Genomic DNA, 18774 nt, shown 5'->3' with positions numbered 1-18774 from the left:
ATTCTTGGATAGTTGAACACCCATTGGGCCTAGCGTAAAACCCCGTATAGGAAAGTTTATAATTGCTTCGAGTTGCAAAAGAAATAATTATTTTTTCAGATCTTCCGCAAAGAAATGCCAAAATCTCCCACACTCCTCATCTGATAGCCAAAAGTGGCACAGATTTAGAAAGGTGGTTTCATTGGCTATAACTCCCTTTAACATGTCAAGATCGCCAAAAATACTCCAGAGGGTCGAAATGACCACAACTCCCAGAGAGGCACAAAAAAGTGTCTTTTTCGGGTGTTTTATGTGATTTTATGAATAAAATCCAGCTTCTAAAATACAGAAAGTTGTAACTGTGGTTACTTGGATTCAACAGGAAATAGATCAAAATTGTGGCCGAAATGAGTGCCGTTTTTGGATGTAGATTCATATTTTCGGCAGTAAGGGCAGAAAGTGTTAACAAAATGTGATGTATATCATTTTCTGTAATTCATGTGTAAGTGATGTCCAACAGCTGAGAGTTTGGCTGTCATTTAGTTGTCGTTCTTCATCGCCATTAGTTCCATGAACACGCGCGTGGTCTATGCGTTTTGGCACGTGAAGTTAAATTGGAGGTGTGAATATATATTAAACCTTTTACAGGATTCATTTATTTTTATACAATTGAGGTTGTGTGACCCCAAATGTGTCCGGTGAGTTAGGAATTTGTGGCGGCAGTAGGCCATGGCACGTGTGGGGCGCTTGACGTGGCGTTTTTGCAACGTCAGCGCCCCCTAGTGAATCTATGTTAATTTGTGCTTTATTCTATTTGCTGCCTTTTGTCGGCCTCATAGGACTTTAGGGCGTTGAGAAATTAGCATCGTGTCGGAAGAGTGAACACGTCGCCGTCTTGGCGTTTTCAGTTAGCTGTTATTTCTCGTTCTAATCACTCGGGGTGAAAGTGGTTGAAGTGACGTGGATCAGGCGCCTGGTGTGGGCAATTGCTGCCGTGCTGCGTGATGATGAGCACCAATTCATCCGGCGGCGGTGGAACTGGCAATAGCGCTAACAGTAAGCCGAGAATACCACAGCAGTATTCGATGGTGGCGCAGCCGACAAACCACCAACCCAAGACTACGCCTGCCTCTACCTACGGTATCATTGCTGGTGAGTGTCACTAATTTATGCTAATACAAGTTTACCAGCAGTATATATTAGTCCCGATAGAGAAATTGAGGTTATGTTCCGTACTACAAAACGCCATTTTAAATGCACTTCTCATGTGGTTGTCTTACGCGTGGTCCGTAATTTAAGGTTAGTGTTCTCCAAGTGCACACAATGCATTTCCCAATTCTGCCACACCAGCTGTGGTAAATTTGATAAATACCTTTTTACTTCTGGGTAAGCGAATGGTAAAATGTATCACTCGCATTTGGATTATTTTTAATTTTTATTCCAATTATTACATGTAAAAATGCACACAGCGCTGATAACTACGCTTTTGCTATGCAAAAAGTATTCAAGATGGAATTTTTTACACTCACACAAATAATTTCCCTTGCGGTATATTTTGTATCGTGTGGTAGTCCTGTAGTGACGTTTATTGTTTTGAAGCGAAAGCACCCTCCTTGTAATGATTGTTAGGAATTGTTAGTGCGCAGTTGCAATGTGAACGCTATCCCTTCTGGTGTTACAGACAACAATAGAATTTTCAGATACTTTCGTGTCCGTGAAATATATTTTTCCGCGTTGTCATTTAATGATTAGTGGATAAGCACGGGCGTGAGCGCTGTGGCGCTATGGTATCACGTTTCGTGAATAACTACTCGCTAGGAGTCAGTGGGAGTTCAGAAGGTGTCTCTCATTCCACCCAGATGCCAATTAATGTTTCGCCGATTCTGGTGGAAGCTAAATCTAAAAATGATTATCACATGTCTTCGGCCACGGGTCACTATCGCATCGTGCATCAGAGTTAGGGAACAATGTCCTAATGGTCAAAAGTGTGTGATAATTATTTGATTTTTGTGTTTTTATTGTGTAACAGGAACTGATGGATTTCATGTTCCACACACATCGGCAACGTTCAATGTGCCGCCGGGCCAACAGTCGAACGCACAGCAGTCGCAGGCAGGTCTCCGGAACATGAGTCAAGTTGCTGCCCCACAAACATCGCAGCCGTCTGATTTGGCGAAAATGTCGCAACAGGGAATTCAAACGCTCTCGTATGGACAACAGTCTCGCCAGCAACCTGCCGCCATCTATACGCGCAACAATGGCAGCCAACCCAGTCAGCGTTCACGTGCCCCAATCATTTCGTCGCCCATGTTCGCGGGCCCACATATTCCTCAGCACGTTATGATGGCACAATATCCAGCTCTTGGACCCACCTTTAATTCGCAGCCTCGTCAAACACAAAATCAAATGTACCAGCAGCACAATCAAGTGAGACTTTAAATATTTACTCGTGTTTTTAATCAGTTGTAACTTAATATTAGCTAATTTTCAGTTTCTGTGTGTGTGTAACAAAATTTTGAATAGAACATTGTGATTCTGAAGCTACTTCTTTTATTTTGTTCAGGTGCAGTTCAATCAAACAGCTCATATACAGCCGCCTGGATTTACGTATCCGTTCATGTTCTCGAATGCAGCTTACCTGCAACAGCGACCGAGCGGAGCTGCTCCTCAGGTTCCTACCCTGGCGCCCTCTTCCTCACAGCCGGGCATGACGATACCATCAGTGATGCCTGCTGTCGCAATACCATCCACCGTGCCGCCCACCACGCAAACAGCTAACAATCGGCGCACGCACATGCTGAAAATAATTGATCCTGACACCGGCATGGATATCATGGATGAATTCCTGAAGGGTACCTCATCGCGTACACAGAGTCCTGCCACAACTGCACCCCCAGCGGTCGAGGTAGCTACAGCGATGGACGAGTCAATAGTTGAGATGCCTGCCGCCATGACCCCCGTGGTCAGTGCTATCTCCGATGGACCAGCCGTAGACATTACGCTTAAGCAACCGCAAAACAAGAAGAAGACGTGAGTTTGCAATACACTACTATAGTGCAAGCAAGGCGTCATATTTACTTTTTTTCTCGTGCGTGTTTTGACAGAAAATCCAGTGATGCCGGGGAAAAAGTGAAACCAGAAGGAGGGGCTACCACTGAAGCAGGAGTCGAGAGAACAAGTGAGGCTTACGTTTGTCCTGCTGAAATACAGCTAACTGATTCAACAACACACATTGAGTGCAGTCCAGACAGTTCAACAGAAACAGTCACAAGCGTACCGAGTGAGTCTCATATATTTACTTGGCCACACTGGGCAGCGCGCGTTTAAATGAAATTCACGTTCAGCACTGTCCAGTGTTGTTTTCATACGAATCATAATTCTAAGGGTCTGAAGTGCCTCCTCAAAAAGATTTTCTATAGTTTTTCGTCCCAGTTATATGCATATAACCTATTAGCAAACTTTTTGCCTGTATGTCTTTCTCAGTATTTATTTAAAAACGCTTTGTAGTCGCCGCCATGTCTTAGCACACGAAACAAAGTAGTTGTAATTAAAATATATATATATTAATAAATTATTGCATATAACATGATAAAAGAAAATTGCAGAAAACTATCATTAATTGTTGAAGAAAGAACGGAGAAATTTTAATTTACCGTGAATAGCGTTTTGTATCCACCGTGGCCAATTTTGAATCTCATGACGACTGCGTTTGAACGGTAGATATATGTAGAGTCAAAGTTCACACCTTTACCAGCCCATATCTTTGCTGTTTGTAAGTAAATTTCGACTGTCTCTTCACCAAGAGACCCGTCTCGTCGCCATTCACTAGACAACAACAACCATCACTCTGTAACGCCATTGAGAATGGCGTTATGTTGAAATGCATTCGAACGGCATTTGCATTTGAACGACCACAGCAAGGGTTCGGATTCAAATTTGACCACAGTGGACATAAAGCGCTATTCATGGTTATGTAGTTTTGCTTCATTAGTGCATCATTAAATGTTGAAACATTTTTTTTGTTTTTCGGCGCACTACACCGTTTTTATTACTTAGAACATATTTGTGAAGAACTTATTAGGAATAAGTATTCTTGCTGTACATTATTGCTGACTTTGGTTGATCTGGCTCCAATTTCACGCTGTGATGTATTGAATTTATTTCTGTAATCGTAGCTCAGTATAATTATGTTTCGGCCAGATTATGCTGTAACAATCTGTGTGACAGACGACTCAGTGGCGGAGTGGAAATGAGTTGAGTTTTTCTTCGCCTTTGTTGCGTCACTCACATTGTTAGCTGAGTATAGTGTGAACCGCATTTTTAATTTTTTTTTTAAAGATATTCATATTTATTCGGATAATGAAGTACTGGAAACGACTTCGTTTTCTGTATACAGCCTTTAATTTGAGATCGTACGACGATATATTCTTAGATGCTCGAATATACATCCTTACTTTTTATCCTATTTTCGAGAAATGAACCCAGAATCACCAGATCAAGAGCTTATATATGAGGAATTTTTACATGTGTTTTCTAGTAAAGGAACTGATAATTTGACTTTATTGTGGTCCATAAATCGTCATAAGCAAGCTCTAAAACCAAATTAGTAAAAGATATTGATATAAACTTTACGCGAAATGTGTTACAGATATAAATAAACGCAAAAATGGCATTTTCAAAAGAAAGCCTTTTTCTTCCATTCGCTATTTTGAGATATCCTAAAACAATATTTGCTCGTTTACTTAGTTCCAATGAAATATGATTAGCCATAAATTTCAGTTCATACAGCAGGAATCTAGACCTTTCCATTCAATTTCTGTTTTGTAAATTGAGTCTGGAAGAATCCTTTTTATTAAAAATTGTATCCACAACTCCTATTCTAATTGAACAAATGAAATATTTTAAGATGCGGAGAATGCCATCTTCTAATGTGAGAGCGGTAATTTGGTGTAACCACCGCTCGTGGCGTTAAACTCGCAAAAATGTTTTTCGTGCCTTCATTTGTCTCAGAAGGCACTTTAATACATACATATGCAATTAACTGTAATGTGTTGTGGCTGAAGTCAGGCCCGTTTCAACTGGCTAACTCGTAGGAGTTTATAAGCTTAGGAACGGGAGAGTCAAAGTTCTCACTTTTGTCAACCTCCACTATTTATCGACTGATTTTGGTCATCTCTTTGCCAAGAAACGTATATCGACGCGCTGCAAAACGTCTTGAAAATCTTTTTGCATATGTCTGCTTCGGACAACCAAAGCTCCTTGGACTACCAATTGAGATACAGTACACAATAATATATTCACGGATGTAGACGAATTTTAGTCCGGCGCGATATCTAAAGTGAAAATATCTGTGTTTCACCATATATTTATAGTAACGATCATATACGCGTATGTCGTACAAGTGATATATCTGGATATGATTCGGTAATGTTTCAGTTTCTCTGTGTATTCACTATGCTTATGGTCAACTGAGATCATGAATGACAACTGGACTGTCAGCTATTCTCTCGCATACGTGATCGTGTAACATCACATTGCTCAATAAGGAAGTGTCGTATTTAGCAAAGTTATTCCAATAGGGAAACGAATTTATTTTTCTTGGCAATCTGATATGATAAGTAACTAGCCGAGTTATACGAAATTAGCCATAAAAAGTAATTTCTCAAATTTTTCACTACATAAAATAAAAGTACTCAAACTTGTTTTAGGAATGTCAACGACATGCTTTATTGAGTTACTTGTGGTGTCAACCGCCCACGTGACGTTGATCTGTCATCAGTAGTCGTCGTAATAGAATTACGATCGTGAGTGCATGTGGCTTAGTTTTATTCACTAGTTCATCCATTGTTCTCATGTTGTAAATATTCCTTCTTGCTCATGTAAGGAGACGCGCATGTGATACGGAAATTCTTACTCTTACATGCCATGTGGATGGTATGACTTACGTTGTTGATAGCGAATTGCATTGATAAATATGGTAGAGTGTTTTTTGTAGGGGGCGCTAGTGATATTCTCAATCAGCGTGCCTCGAGACCTAGTCAATATATTCATTATTTACATATACCAAAGACTTTTAGAAATATAAGATCACTGTGGAATACTCATAATCTGTGAATATGGAGGCGATTGGTAAAAGAAAATTATTTCACTTCTTAACAATAAAAAAAATCTAATTTCACCTCTTTTTTTCCCAGCTGTTCTGAGTAATGACGTGGAAAATGCTGATGCTAACATTAATAATAACAACGTGAGTGCGGGATTGATCATGTCGGACGTAGTGAATTCAACTTGTGCAGTCGCAGATGCAGATTCGAGTAACAACAATGAAGAAAAAAATACAGTGGATTCGAATGAGAATAGCGTGCCTGTAAAATCTACTGATGAGACTGATGAGGCAAAACCACCAGAGACGGCCATTGTGGAGGCTGTAAAGGTGAAGGTAAGTACAATGTTCATGGTATATATAGTTGACTCATAAGTTTCGTAAATGTGTGAAACCGACTTTAATTGTATATGCATTTTTTGAAACTTTTTTTTATCACAAATATTGAAGATTTAGTCGATTTCCAGATGTTTATTACTATCCCAAAGTGAATAGAACAGTCATAATTTTCAGAAATAGAGTCTCTGCAAAACTTTGTCTCTGCGCACAGCGATAATAATCAGGCAAAAGTAATAGTTTTCTGACGTGCGCTTGTTCGTTTCCATCTCGATTATAGGCAATTTGCTATTTCCGTTGACTGCTTTGTATTCTTTTTTCACTGTGTAAGAGCTGGGGAAGATATGTAGAGTATACAACCCATGCAAGAGCTTTTCCACTGTTTTGCTCTTGAGGTTGGTCATCGACACTCAGATGTGAAGGGACGCAGTTTTGGCTCACAAAAGCTTGTCTTATAAGCGTGAAAATAAATATTCTTTTCTATTCTTGTTCTGACTTTGGATATTGCACATTTCTTTTAGGGCCGTCAGGCTCGCCTAAGCTTTGGGAATACATTAAAATAAAAATGATTATTTATTAGATCGTGTGGATATTTTTAGAAAATGGAATTTTATATGTGAAATTACGGGCTAAAATGGCATAAATAAGAATTGACATGTACTTACGATATTCCCAATCTATCTTTACGGATTCAGTTGGAATCAACGGGGGATAAAGCTGTCGTGACGCCGCTTATACAGTATGATGAAGGACAGTGGAGCCCAAGCAATCCGGAGGGGCGAAAGTACTATACTCCTGAGCAGCTGCGCAAATTAAGTGAGGATCCTCGCAGCAAAGAGAAGCCAGATGTTAAGTTTGAGCACATCCTCAAGAAGCCACGAGGTGAGGCGACACCATACGGCTGCAATGTGCTGAATGAGCGCAAATTGACTGGACGTGGCAGTGAGAGCACACTGTTGCCTCACTTCGCTCTCAATCAGTCAATACAACGCAGCACCGGCGGTAATCAATCATTGAGCACGTACAAGCGCGTGAGTCAACAAGGCAGCAAAGTAAGCCCGGCAGCGCAGCAAAAACCGGCGAAAAGTGGCATGATCCACGTAACACTGTCACTACGCGAAGATGTTAAACTGAACGAGACAGAAAATGCGTGGCGTCCGAGCCATCTGAAAGTGCCCGAGAATGTCACAGAGGAAGTAAGTACATTTTAATTTTTCCAGTTTTAATTGTTTAGCAGGATATAAGAATAGATAGATTGATTTATTTGATTAATGCCTCCGCTTTTACATAGAAAAAACTAAATTGAGACTATACAAATGATTAAACTTTACAAAATTTAGTCAGTGAAATAAAAAGAACGGCGCGCATACAGCTAACAAAGTACGACAGAAGTGGCAAGATACATCACATTTTTCTACACGGATTCCAAAATGGAATGGTCTGCTAAATATACCTACATTTCAAACTCGTGATATATATCATGATATATTGAATGTCACATAGTTACACGTTAAAGAGATTTTTTTAATGATTTTCACTCATTACGTTGAAACAAAAAAAACTTTTACATACATGCAGTTACAAGATTACATACACTGGCCCCAAAACATGAATAAGAAGCATGCTATAGAAGTTGAGATTGAATAATCAAATGCAACGTAAAACCGAAAATTCAGCAAGGAAGATTTGTTTTGTTCCTTCATGCAGTGTGTTTCTTCTCTTTCCCATCTTTTTCCCACGTGCCCATTGCCGACCTTACTAGGGCGATTCGATTCGTATACATAAAAAAAGATACACTGCAGTTACACTGGCAATTGTAAAATTTTTAAGTTCTATCAAACTTCAATATCAATATCTCCGGTTTTTTCAAATCGATTTCAATAACCTCAATTCACGGAAAGAAGTGACTCGACTCTCTTTAGCAGATCATGACCACCATTAGTCTGTGACGTTATCATGGAAGGTGTGATATTGAATTAACTGTCATCGTACATTATAATTCACACTGATCTCATAGGTCCTGAGTTACGATTGTTTATAGTTCTTATTTTGAATATGCTGCAACTTTGTAAATTCAACAAATTTCGTCTGCATACCGGTTAGTGCGCTAGTGGCAGAAATATATATTCTTTTAATTCAAAAGTAATAAAACTTATGCCAATGCCTGTCTACTTTAATATATTTATATATATAATCGTTTAATGTTGCTATTTGTGGTTTGTTTGTGTAGGAACGAGTAACTGAAGAGTTATACAAAAGATTTCGCTGCGTTCTTAATAAATTGACACCAGAAAAGTTTAACGTATTGGTTGGACAAGTAAAAGTACTCAAGATTGATACAGAGGAGAGACTTAATGGGTGCATTGAGTTGGTGTTCGAAAAGGCTGTGAGTGAGCCCAACTTCTCAGTTGCTTATGCTCAGTTGTGCAAGCAAATTGGTACAATAAGCGTAACGGCGCCGCAACAAGGAACTGAAAATACGGACGAGGGTCAAAAGACAACACATGAGCATTATATGTTTCGCAAGATGCTCCTAAATAGATGTCAAGCTGAATTCCACACCATCAATTCGCAGACTGATGCTCAGGAGAAGCGAGTAAAACGACTGGATGAGTTCAAGAATGATGCAGAGAAGCATGAAGAGTATAAGTTGTTACTAGAAGAGGAGGAACGTAAGATCAGATGGCGTGCTCTTGGCACGGTTCGTTTTATTGGCGAACTTTTCAAGAGTGAAATGCTTACATCAAGCATCATGAGCAACTGCATCTCTATTCTTATGAATAATCGGCATGAGGACAGTCTTGAGTGTCTGTGCAAACTTCTGACAACCATTGGACAGCGACTGGAGCAGAATATTCTTGTGGATTACTTCGTTAAGTTGCAGGAAATTGTGGATAACAAGAAACAGCACAAGATCAGCAGTCGCGTGCGGTTTATGATACAGGACTTAATTGATCTGAAGAAGAACAAGTGGGTGCCAAGAAGGCCAGATCTCAAACCGAAGACGATTGTGCAAATACAAAAGGAGGCAGAGGCGGAATACAACAATCAAGCAGCAGCAGGCTATCAGCTGAATCAGCGGGATCGCCATCGTGGAGGTTACAGTAAGTCTAGCAGTTCCGGAAACTCAGGTGGAGGTGGTAAAATGAACGAGGATGGCTGGACACTGCAAAATGCTAAAAGTGGACGTAGTACGGCTGTTGACACGAAAAAACTCAATGTTAAGGCCACAAACATTGATCAACACACGCCACTTGGTAAGTACCTCATGTTATTACTCGAACGTATATATACATACCATTTTTGTTTTTGTAAATTTGGGCCTTGAGCCTTTATGTGTCGGTTGTGTTGCAGCTATCGGCTTGAGTTTTATGCAGACTTTCGTATTGGTTTTCGATTGAAAAAGGTATTGGCGAAAAATATGAATGAGTTCATTTACAATCCTCTATTTGCAACACATATTCTTCAAACCAGAAATACACAGCTTTCCAGTAGTCTGATGGATATTTCAGATGTAATTCGGGAAGTCTCAGTGCTGAAAACACAGTCTCACAACTCAAAATTTTATCCTCTAATGTGGTAATGGCATCGTGAGACTCTCTAGGGTTTACATTACACAATTTTCTCATATTCGAGTCAAATTAGTTACATATTGTGGTCGTAGAATTTTTAAAATACCACATAAAACTTCATGTATTTTTTGTTCGAGTCTTATTTGGTTTATAAGTGGTTTAGGCGTTAATGAACAGTATGAATATTAACATCTCAGACAGAAATAGACAGAACTGCTTATATTTTCCACAAAAGATTTCCCAATTACTGATGAATGTGATTAAAATTATTGCGTGGATATGTAATAAACTTTATAGTTTTCTTGTAAGCAGAACTTTGAACCGCTATAACTCTGGTTTAATTTTGGTCGTTTTTTATGGAAATTTTCGGCTTAAGAAAGATATCATACGGAAATTTCATCCGAATGTATAACATATCTGTCGAAATACAGGCGTTCCGAAGTTAATTCAATATGGCGACGTCCGTGGTGACATCATAGAGAAATCGTGTATGTGATCTTCCGAAGAGCTTTAAGTTACTTTTTCTCAGTTCGGCACCACTTGCGATGGTTTTATCGAATTACGATATTAGAGTTTACATATCTTGTCCGAAAAGTAAATAGTTTTTCGGGTCGGGTAATTGAAACCAGAGTTATGGTAATTTTTATTAATTCTGAAACTTAAATCTCAAAAATCTTAGGCCCACAAAGAATCTGGAGTTGGATGTTCTCAATAATGAAAAATGTTTTATCCTTCACAGGCACTGCCCAAATGTATAAATGGCAACCACAGTCATCAAACATGTATCAGGCTCTCAGTGATATTGATACACCACGATCAGATGTTGGCAGTGGCGGAAGCAAGAAAGGCGGAGGAAGTGGCTTTGGAGCCTTTGGAAAGGGTTCCACAGAGCGTGCTAGATATGAAGGTCGCGGATCACATAAGTCATCGCGTGAAAACTCGACCACTCGAGGAGCTTCGCGTAGCTTGCAAGCTCCTGTTCGTTCTCAACCAACCGTCGCACGATTGCCTTATGCGAGCATGGCAAGTACATCTCAGGGTGGAGCTGCCAAAGTAGCTGTAGCGCCACCCACTAAGGAAGTGCCCGAAAAACCGAGTAAAGCAGAAGCACTCACGGAGGACGAGTTGAATGAGATTGCGCAGAAAATAAGGCGCCGTTGGACTGAAATGGTAATGGAAGTAGTGGAAGGCTACACTACAGTAGAGCAGTGCACCGATGATATTATGAAGATATCTGAGGATCATCGCTACCTCGGTATTCGTGAGCTTTATGACTTTGTGCTGGAACACAAGAAGCAACATCGCACTGCTACAGCAGATATTCTGGTGCACGCTGTACGAGTGTCTCAAGTGATCTCGCTTGACACATATATGCAGGGACTGCGATTGCACATGGATGGCATTGAGGAGATCGCCATCGACGTGCCAATGATCTGGGAATTTATTCCCGAGTATTTGGGTGAGTGAATTCATTATTGTCAGTTATGTAATTTGTACTTGGTGAAAAATAATGGCATTGTGGGGCATCACAAGAATTCCAATCAACATGTTCCAACGCAAAATACCTTTATTTAGGCGGAATGCATATTCGAGAAATAACTAGCACATAACTTTTCTCACATAATTTTGCTTTCAGGTCCAATGATCCTTGCCAAAGTAATTACACTTAAAAGCTTGGCAACTTTATCTGAGAACTTGATCAACGCTAATTTGGGTGGTCAACTGCTGCTGCATCTTCTTCGCTACTTCATTAGCAAGCGTGGAGCTGCCTACGTACTGGATATCTGGGAAAAGAGTCAAGTGAAATGGACTGATTTTATGCCACCTTCCAAAGTAGATGAATTTATAGCCATAAACGTGAGCAAACAAACAATAATATTTGCTGCGCTTTTAAAGTAAAAGGAAAAACTTTATGTGTTTAAATTTAACCCTTACAGAACTTCAATTTCTTGATCAACAAGGACTACACCACTTATCAATCCACGAGCTCTACTTGCGTTCCAACTGATCGGGTTTACGAGCGTCTCAAGGAATTGATCGTGTCAAATGCGTCATATGACAGCATTGAGGAATGGATAACAGTAAGTTTACATTCGCGTATACATATCTAGATGATTTATTATGAATATACTTTTTTTGAATTTCTTGCGTCAGGCTAATGTTGGAGCAATTGACAAGAATTTCATCAGGATTCTGACAACAGTGGTGATTGAATCCTGCTTATATCCTAATTACAAAGTTAACGGGCCCTTGCTTGAGACGCAGTGTCGTCTTCTCACCCGATACATTGAAAATAAGGAAGAGTTCGAGATGCAATGTCTTTTCGCTATTCAGAAGCTCATCTTCAAGCTTGAACATCCCTATGGTAAGATACTATTCTAAAAGTGACATGTATTATTTCTCTAATTCCGCCGGATTCTTATAACAAGTTCTTTGTAACCAACTGCAATCGTACACATATGATTTTCCTGGACAGAAAAATAGGACACAGAATTTATGAATTATAATGAAAGAGCTGGTGTCATTAAATTCATACATTCTATCCAAATAATATACATAAAATTTAGATATTTAAGTAAAATAATTGGTTTTTTTTTCAATACAATCAACAAATATATAATATATGCTAATTTTAAATACAAGCATAAAGGGTTTCAAAGAACAGTAAATAAGAACAAATTTAATCCAACTGGCGGAACTAACGTTTAGAAATCATATTTATCTTGAATTCTTTAATTGAAATTGTTCTGTAATTAAAATGAATTTTTTTTAGTGTTCTTAAGTAAAATCTTCTGTTTTTTGTCCATTCAGGTCTCATGAATCATATTTTTGTTACATTATATGAAATGGAGGTTTTGTCATCGGATTCATTTAAGAACTGGCTGAGCTCTAACGAGGAACAAGAAGGAAAGGGTAAGCGTATAAAAATTTCAGTATTGCTGACAAAAATTACATACATTTCGCCATTGCAGGAGTTGCAGTAAAGTCTCTCAACTCTTTTTTCACTCATATCTTTGCACAATACGACTATTCCGATGACAATGATTGAAGATAATGCGAACTAGCTTTCCGTTAAGTTTCTAAATTTACTTCATTAGAGCTTAAGTAACAGATATGAAATCATATTTTCTGCTAAAAAGTGCATGACTTATGTCAAGGAGCGAGATAGGATCATGCCATTATATACACACATCTAAATATACTAGTTTATCCATACCCAACATTATGTACATATTTTACCTTGAGTGAAATTGTAACATTTTTCATTCAAAATATTGAATTAAGATACTTATGTAGATATAATAGTGGGTGATGAAGAAATGATATGCTGTATGATAGGAGGGGCCTGAATACATTCTTGCGACGCTCAGCCTACGCAGATCGATCTGTCTTATTCTTACTCTAACAGTTGAATTTAAAAAAAAAAACGAAAATGAAATAAAATTGTAAAATGAAATAAAATTGTAAAGTGAAATAGAATTGAAAATGAAATAAAATTGTAAAATGAAATAAAATTGTAAAGTGAAATAAAATTGTAAATTGAAATAGAAAAGGGAAAATTAAGTTCAAAAGTGAACAGTAATCGAAAACTGACATAATCTCTTTCCTTAAATTTAAAAATGACATGCGCTGGAAGAATATAAAAAACAACTGATAGCACTCTGTATTCTGATGCTCAAAAATTAGAGCTGTTCTAAATAGAGCCCTGCGCGAATCAGCGTCACCACATTTCGCGGCGCCATTTCCACACTTCCTGTATATTTTTTCCCGTAAATCTTAAACGGAGCGGGAGGCCGCAGGCCGAGCCGCCCTGTGAAACCATTTCAAGTATCCTTGTTTGCTTAAATCTTAAACGGGGCGCGAGGAGGAACACTGAGAAAAATTTGGATTAGCATTATTAATAAATTGAATTGGCGTACGGCTGAATACTGGAAATAGTCAAGGTTCAAAGATAAAACATATTAATATGCTAAGGTAAAGCTGAGCTTAGAATATTAGAAGATAAATAATGAAGTAAATGGATAAAACTGTTCAGCATCAAAATGAGAAAGATTGATTTCACCATCGGAGGCGTTGTAAACAATATTGTGGTGAGAAGCATAAATGTAAACATTTTGCAGGTAATGAGCAAAAATGTTATACTAAAGAGATACTAAATGCGAAGAAAATATTATAAATTTATTTAATAAATGAATTAAGCTAGAAAATATATTGTCAACAAATAATTATATATATATATATTAGATATTGTCAACGAAAGAATGACGAAATATGTAAATTTTACTATTATAAAATGAAATGTTTGTATGCAGTCGAGGACGCCAGCGTACAAGTAAGCGTGCAAATTGTCTTCGGCTTTGAAAAAAAAGCAGAAAATAACGCATAGTTATGAACATAAAAAGTGGGATAAAAATTATCGATTATTATAAGGTTGAAATTTTGAACTATAATTCTTTTGTATATAATGATGGAAAAAGAATAAAAGGAAAAGAAACCGCACGACTATGCACTTTTATGTTTGATTTTATATACAAAATACTTCTTTCAATTTCTTCAGGCTATTCCAGAAACAACATTCAACGGTTGTTGAGAGCTCTGAATGGGATCGCAAACTGTGGCTTAGATTGATAGGCCACAAGTAGATCGATGTGCGACGACCGTCGGAAAGATCTACAATGAAATCAGCGGCTCTTCGTTTCAATGGTTGGTGATCTCTTGTCTTCACGTCTGCTGGTTTTTGCTCCCATTAGCGAGCCTGCTGTTAGGTCTTTGTTTCTCAGTCCAGTGACTTTCCGGGAATGTGGTAGATGTATACACCATCAATTTTTCCCTCTGCTCTGACGTTGTCCAGACTGCATGAAATAGCTTTTCTTATCGCAACCGGAAAAGATCGACAGAAGTCAGCTAAATAACATTTTTTTTCAACTCCTGTTTAAAAGTTCTACTTTCAGAAAATTTTAGTACGAATTTCGGGAACATGCATACCAATAAAAAGGTCAGTTTGTGTTTAAAAACTGGGCAATTTAGTAGGGCATTCAAGTCGTTGAAATAATAAAAAGATGTCAATTTTGATCAACTGACCTTCGATGTGCGGAGGAACATTTCCTTATTGCACTCATTGTGTTCCTCAATGTAACCAAAACTCGCCCAGATAATGATTTACCTTTGAAAATAGGAAGAAAATACCTTCTGAGTTGAGCGGCAGAGGAAATGAACGGGAGGATCTCTCTCACGACCCGTTAGAAAATCATCAAACAGCGGATGAGACGGAAAATGATGTGCTCGAGTGTTTAGCGAGAAATATTCCAAAACATCCGATTCCCTGCCCAGAACTCTGGAGAGTTTTCTACTCTCCAACCCGCCATGCGGTCTTGACGCGAAACTGCGGCGTTCTCAGTACCTCTCACAGCACTCAAACACTGAATATTATTTTCCTTAATCGTACTCCAATGTATTCTTCAGTTGCTTAACAATTCTTATTATAGAGCCTTTCAACATTGATTCATAGCGTGAGTTATGCACGAGATTAAAACGAACATACAAACACTTAAACAGACTGATGAAAATATGGCACGAATAACTGCCTACAAACTATGACCAGACACGGCCAAAAGCTCAAATTCAACTCTGTGTGCACTTAGCCGAAATCTGCTCAAAACTCTACTTGTCGCGTGTGCGCGTGATTGTCACTCATACACGGAGTGAGTGTATTTACCCACTTCTCAAACGATACTCATATCTAGAGATCATCATCGCGCCACTGCTCGGTCATATCGCACGGCGGTAATCTTGATAGCAATAATATATACTCAAGCACAGATTGGCCATTGGCGTCAAGAATGCTTAGGCTGGCTCTTATGTGGTGAGCGTAAAATTTTCACCCGAACTTGCATCTCAGCTCGTGCATAACTTCCCTCGCTAAAGAGATCTGAAGATCTTCATTCAGAAGGTTATTAGGCACGTGCCTGGAAACGTCCACGGAACACATGAAAACCTTATACTGGAAGCGATCAAGGAAGCGCTGGATAATTTCAATGATGAAATGTGAGGCAGATTGATTGCAAAACAAGACTATACTGACTGTAGTTTAGAATTGGAATTTATTTCAAATTAATGCTCCTGCGCACAATATGCACATTTGCGGCAGTATGTAAGATCATGTATAACTGTGGTTCGGTCGAGGTGGACGACAATTAAGGGTCAAGAAGGAAATTTTTGACTCTGTACAAAAGCAATTGTGTTTCCTTAAAAATGTGCTCCTTGAGTTTAACACAATATGCACAAATGTGCATAAACAAACGTTCTCTTGAAACGTGCTCAAGCTGAAATGTGAGAAGTGTGTGTTCACAACCAACCGAAGTTAAAGTTTTTGGGACATCTTGTGTCGAAGGATGGTCTTAAAATGGATCAGGACAAAGTAAGAGTACAGTAGTAGTAGAGAAAGACTCCAGAAAACGTAAAGATGCTAAAGCGATTGATGGGTAAGTTCATTGACAAGTACTCTGATTTGAGAACGAAAAGTTCAGTGATTCTGTCTTCTCGATATCTATTTGTTGCCCGTTCTGCACCGCTCAATTAAATTGTAAGTTAGAAATCATTTAATTTTGCAGATGATACCAATATTAGTAATTCTAAGTATGAATTACGAATGAAATACGAAAAAGTTCTTGATATCACTGAAATTGACAAATTGGTTTCTTAGATAATTTTTCTAAGTTACCTCATATGCTTTCTTTCGCGTTGGACCTAGCGAAACGAACTAAGGAATGATTTTCAACGTCAAAGGCGTCGAATAAAAATGAATAAATTTATTATTATTTAAGTATTATTAGTATTCACGTAGACCTTCTCGTGAGTTCATCGCAGTGGGATATGGCATTTCGGGAGCAATTCTGAATTAAAGTGTCGGTAAGTTATTACCAACATCGGCAGTACTTATCGAAACGAATAGGGTGCAACTTCGTTTTATGCCATAATTTTTTTTAACTAATTAGTCAGTATCAGTCCTACTTTCCCACAAAATTGGTGTAAAACGGATATTTTTCGCAATTATTTGACTGAACTGCTCGCACCTGGCTCGTTTGTCAGGTCTTCGAGTCTCGTTGTGCCGGCGTCGCGGAGCCGCATCCTCCGAAACTCTCTTTTTGTTGACGGGGTGATTCTGTGAAATGAACCTCCTAGAGATATCAAGCGCCGGTTAATCCAAACCTTTTGGGCGTTTTAACTGTTTTGTATTCTTTTTCCACTGTGTGTAGATATGTAGCTTATACAACAAGTGAAAGAGCTTTTCCACTGTTTCGCTATGGAGGTTGGTCATCAACCGCAAGGCGTTGGTGGACGTAATAAGTATCGGCGTTGTGGTGAACTTGCCGATATTTCAACGTAGAGGAATAACTTCTCATTTAAACATGAAATGTGACATTTAGGAATAAAAATATTGAACAGTGATTTAAGAGTTTGCCGTTTTTAAATGTAATATTTGTGTTTAGGTTTTTTGCGTATAGATGACAGTATCATTAGTTAAGTATTATGCCTTTGGTTTCTTAGTAGATGGCGTTGAAGCTGAAGGAAATGAGATAGCAATGCGATTAGAGCAGCGTAGAGAGTGTGAATTTTCAGGTATGAATGCGGCTCCTGTGAAGGTATTATTTCTCCGCTCACTCCCCGACTCAAGTGGTGGCCCCGAATCCAAATCTCACCACACAATAGATGAGCGCGAAGCCGAACAGATAATCCTATATCAAGAGATCAGGGGTAAGAAATACCGATGAAATTGTTCGGCATCCCTTATAGACGTTCCCTTTTCTTCCATGCCTTCTTTATTCTTTTTTTTTACAGAATCTTCACAGTATCGTCCAAGTATCACCAGATGTCAGTGTGTTTGCAATGTAAGTGAAATGAAACAAAGTAGGTGGAGCCAAAAGAGTTGTGAGATGCTGGAAATCGGGCGTCGGATGCTACAGATTTTAGTCATTTACACAGAAAATGTGAATGAGACATAAAGAGACTTATTAAAGTTAAAATACATTTTCTTGCGATTACAATTGAAATTGTAGTAAGAAAACATTTTATTATTAAAATGCAAAGCGATACTACACACTATAAAGCACACATATAACATTTGACTTTCAATTCGAAAAAATCTGCTATATTTTACGAAATCTCTGAACAATTTAGGAAAACATTAGTTATTTTCGTTTCTTTCTCCATTTACAAATCTACGACCACTAACTTTTGCTCGTAAGGCTATATTTTCCTGTTTTAACATAGTTTCGTAGGTCCATTAGCACAATTTCTTTTGTACTTAGTTAGCTAATATCTTATTGTGAACACATTAGAGAGTTATCGCACTATACGTTGAAGTGTCGCTAAGTTCTTCCCAATACCGACAATTATCGATACGAATGTCGTGAAATTTTCTTTTTTTGTAATACAATTTTAGGGGCAAAATAACATCTCTTTCATGCTAGCCAAAACAGAAATTGAATTCTTTTGACTAAGATGAGGTCGATAAGTTATAATTGTGGTTTCAGAAACAGCCCAATTTCTCGGTGCATATTATTATCATTCTTTATTTTAAAAATTATTTGACAAGTTTTAGGTTTGGTTAAAGCGGTAAATAGATAGATAGATTTATTGTCACCTCGCTCAGGAAAAATTTATATCCGATAGAAGTGTAATAACACAAGATTATAAAGTGTTTCTAATTCAAATATTTGAACTTTCAAATATAATAAAATTAAACCACGTCACTTATTATTACCAAATTAAACTAAATTTCTA

General features: G+C 38.2%; 2 protein-coding genes across 2 annotated transcripts; both read left to right on the top strand.

Moving 5' to 3' along the window:
- Positions 1 to 522: 522 nt before the first annotated feature.
- Positions 523 to 14034, top strand: LOC132257117 (eukaryotic translation initiation factor 4 gamma 3). Its single transcript, XM_059753886.1, has 14 exons — positions 523 to 677; positions 819 to 1131; positions 2009 to 2406; positions 2543 to 3009; positions 3084 to 3259; positions 6174 to 6418; positions 7114 to 7614; positions 8649 to 9675; positions 10730 to 11449; positions 11627 to 11847; positions 11928 to 12071; positions 12145 to 12355; positions 12802 to 12903; positions 12963 to 14034. The coding sequence occupies exons 2-14, from the start codon at positions 984 to 986 to the stop codon at positions 13037 to 13039; spliced, it is 4437 nt and encodes a 1478-aa protein (XP_059609869.1). The 5' UTR covers positions 523 to 677; positions 819 to 983; the 3' UTR covers positions 13040 to 14034.
- A 3457-nt stretch (positions 14035 to 17491) lies between these two features.
- On the top strand, positions 17492 to 18083 carry LOC132257050 (uncharacterized). Its single transcript, XM_059753750.1, has 2 exons — positions 17492 to 17745; positions 17830 to 18083. The coding sequence occupies exons 1-2, from the start codon at positions 17496 to 17498 to the stop codon at positions 17991 to 17993; spliced, it is 414 nt and encodes a 137-aa protein (XP_059609733.1). The 5' UTR covers positions 17492 to 17495; the 3' UTR covers positions 17994 to 18083.
- Positions 18084 to 18774: the final 691 nt, after the last annotated feature.

Source organism: Phlebotomus argentipes, unplaced genomic scaffold (genome assembly GCF_947086385.1).
Source record: "Phlebotomus argentipes unplaced genomic scaffold, Phlebotomus argentipes genome assembly contig_75, whole genome shotgun sequence".
Classification (NCBI taxonomy): domain Eukaryota; kingdom Metazoa; phylum Arthropoda; class Insecta; order Diptera; family Psychodidae; genus Phlebotomus; species Phlebotomus argentipes.
The sequence above is the reverse complement of the archived record's forward strand: the minus strand, read 5'-3'. Positions and strand labels throughout refer to the sequence as shown.